Below are 2,594 nucleotides of genomic sequence, written 5' to 3' on the forward strand. Positions count from 1 at the left end.
ATCCGAAGCGCCCTCCTGTCGATCGAAACGGGTCTGCTCGGACCTGGGCTCGTCAGGGCTGGTCGGATCGTGCGCGACTCAAGCGAGCCCGACCTGCGCGGGCCGGTTCGGTCGAGCCCGATCTTCACGTACCAGATCCGACGCGCCCTCCTGTCGATCGAAACGGGTCTGCTCGGACCTGGGCTCGTCAGGGCTGGTCGGATCGTGCGCGACTCAAGCGAGTCCGACCTGCGCGGGCCGGTTCGGTCGAGCCCGATCTTCACGTACCAAATCCGAAGCGCCCTCCTGTCGATCGAAACGGGTCTGCTCGGACCTGGGCTCGTGAGGGCTGGTCGGATCGTGCGCGACTCAAGCGAGCCCGACCTGCACGGGCCGGTTCGGTTGAGCCCGATCTTCACGGACCAAATCCGACGCGCCCTCCTGTCGATCGAAACGGGTCTGCTCGGACCTGGGCTCGTGAGGGCGCGTCGGATCGTGCGCGACTCAAGCGAGCCCGACCTGCGCGGGCCAGTTCGGCCAAGCACGATCCTAATTTATTATTATTTATTATTACGATCCTCACGGACCAAATCCGACGCGCCCTCCTGTCGATCGATACGGGTCTGCTTGGACCTGGGCTAGTGAGGGCTCGTCGGATCGTGCGCGACTCAAGCGAGCCCGACCTGCGCGGGCCGGTTCGGTCGAGCCCGATCTTCACGTACCAGATCCGACGCGCCCTCCTGTCGATCGAAACGGGTCTGCTCGGACCTGGGCTCGTGAGGCCTGGTCGGATCGTGCGCGACTCAAGCGAGCCCGGCCTGCACGGGCCGGTTCGGTTGAGCCCGATCTTCACGGACCAGATCCGACGCGCCCTCCTGTCGATCGAAACGGGTCTGCTCGGACCGGGGCTAGTGAGGGCTCGTCGGATCGTGCGCGACTCAAGCGAGCCCGACCTGCGCGGGCCGGTTCGGTCGAGCCCGATCTTCACGGACCAGATCCGACGCGCCCTCCTGTCGATCGAAACGGGTCTGCTCGGACCTGGGCTCGTCAGGGCTGGTCGGATCGTGCGCGACTCAAGCGAGCCCGACCTGCGCGGGCCGGTTCGGTCGAGCCCGATCTTCACGGACCAGATCCGACGCGCCCTCCTGTCGATCGAAACGGGTCTGCTCGGACCTGGGCTCGTCAGGGCTGGTCGGATCGTGCGCGACTCAAGCGAGTCCGACCTGCGCGGGCCGGTTCGGTCGAGCCCGATCTTCACGTACCAAATCCGAAGCGCCCTCCTGTCGATCGAAACGGGTCTGCTCGGACCTGGGCTCGTGAGGGCTGGTCGGATCGTGCGCGACTCAAGCGAGTCCGACCTGCGCGGGCCGGTTCGGTCGAGCCCGATCTTCACGTACCAAATCCGAAGCGCCCTCCTGTCGATCGAAACGGGTCTGCTCGGACCTGGGCTCGTCAGGGCTGGTCGGATCGTGCGCGACTCAAGCGAGCCCGACCTGCGCGGGCCGGTTCGGTCGAGCCCGATCTTCACGGACCAGATCCGACGCGCCCTCCTGTCGATCGAAACGGGTCTGCTCGGACCTGGGCTCGTCAGGGCTGGTCGGATCGTGCGCGACTCAAGCGAGTCCGACCTGCGCGGGCCGGTTCGGTCGAGCCCGATCTTCACGTACCAAATCCGAAGCGCCCTCCTGTCGATCGAAACGGGTCTGCTCGGACCTGGGCTCGTGAGGGCTGGTCGGATCGTGCGCGACTCAAGCGAGCCCGACCTGCACGGGCCGGTTCGGTTGAGCCCGATCTTCACGGACCAGATCCGACGCGCCCTCCTGTCGATCGAAACGGGTCTGCTCGGACCGGGGCTAGTGAGGGCTCGTCGAATCGTGCGCGACTCAAGCGAGCCCGACCTGCGCGGGCCGGTTCGGTTGAGCCCGATCTTCACGGACCAAATCCGACGCGCCCTCCTGTCGATCGAAACGGGTCTGCTCGGACCTGGGCTCGTGAGGGCGCGTCGGATCGTGCGCGACTCAAGCGAGCCCGACCTGCGCGGGCCAGTTCGGCCAAGCACGATCCTAATTTATTATTATTTATTATTACGATCCTCACGGACCAAATCCGACGCGCCCTCCTGTCGATCGAAACGGGTCTGCTCGGACCGGGGCTAGTGAGGGCTCGTCGGATCGTGCGCGACTCAAGCGAGCCCGACCTGCGCGGGCCGGTTCGGTCGAGCCCGATCTTCACGGACCAGATCCGACGCGCCCTCCTGTCGATCGAAACGGGTCTGCTCGGACCTGGGCTCGTCAGGGCTCGTCGGATCGTGCGCGACTCAAGCGAGTCCGACCTGCGCGGGCCGGTTCGGTCGAGCCCGATCTTCACGTACCAGATCCGACGCGCCCTCCTGTCGATCGAAACGGGTCTGCTCGGACCGGGGCTAGTGAGGGCTCGTCGGATCGTGCGCGACTCAAGCGAGCCCGACCTGCGCGGGCCGGTTCGGTCGAGCCCGATCTTCACGGACCAGATCCGACGCGCCCTCCTGTCGATCGAAACGGGTCTGCTCGGACCTGGGCTCGTCAGGGCTGGTCGGATCGTGCGCGACTCAAGCGAGCCCGACCTGCGCGGGCCGG

The 2,594-nt window shown here is 66.4% G+C and overlaps 1 protein-coding gene across 1 annotated transcript in view; it reads left to right on the forward strand.

Annotated features, from left to right (window-relative positions):
* The window catches only part of MONBRDRAFT_10786 (uncharacterized protein), a gene marked incomplete at both ends in the record, with an annotated part of 6,710 nt that overhangs the window by 950 nt on the left and 3,166 nt on the right, over positions 1–2,594 (forward strand). Inside the window, 3 exons of the mRNA XM_001748460.1 lie at positions 57–436; positions 622–1,950; positions 2,136–2,557. Of these exons, the coding sequence (XP_001748512.1) occupies positions 57–436; positions 622–1,950; positions 2,136–2,557 (2,131 nt within the window). The remainder of the gene's footprint in view (positions 1–56; positions 437–621; positions 1,951–2,135; positions 2,558–2,594) is intronic.

Source organism: Monosiga brevicollis, genomic scaffold (assembly GCF_000002865.3).
Source record: "Monosiga brevicollis MX1 MONBRscaffold_23 genomic scaffold, whole genome shotgun sequence".
In the NCBI taxonomy this organism is placed as follows: domain Eukaryota; class Choanoflagellata; order Craspedida; family Salpingoecidae; genus Monosiga; species Monosiga brevicollis.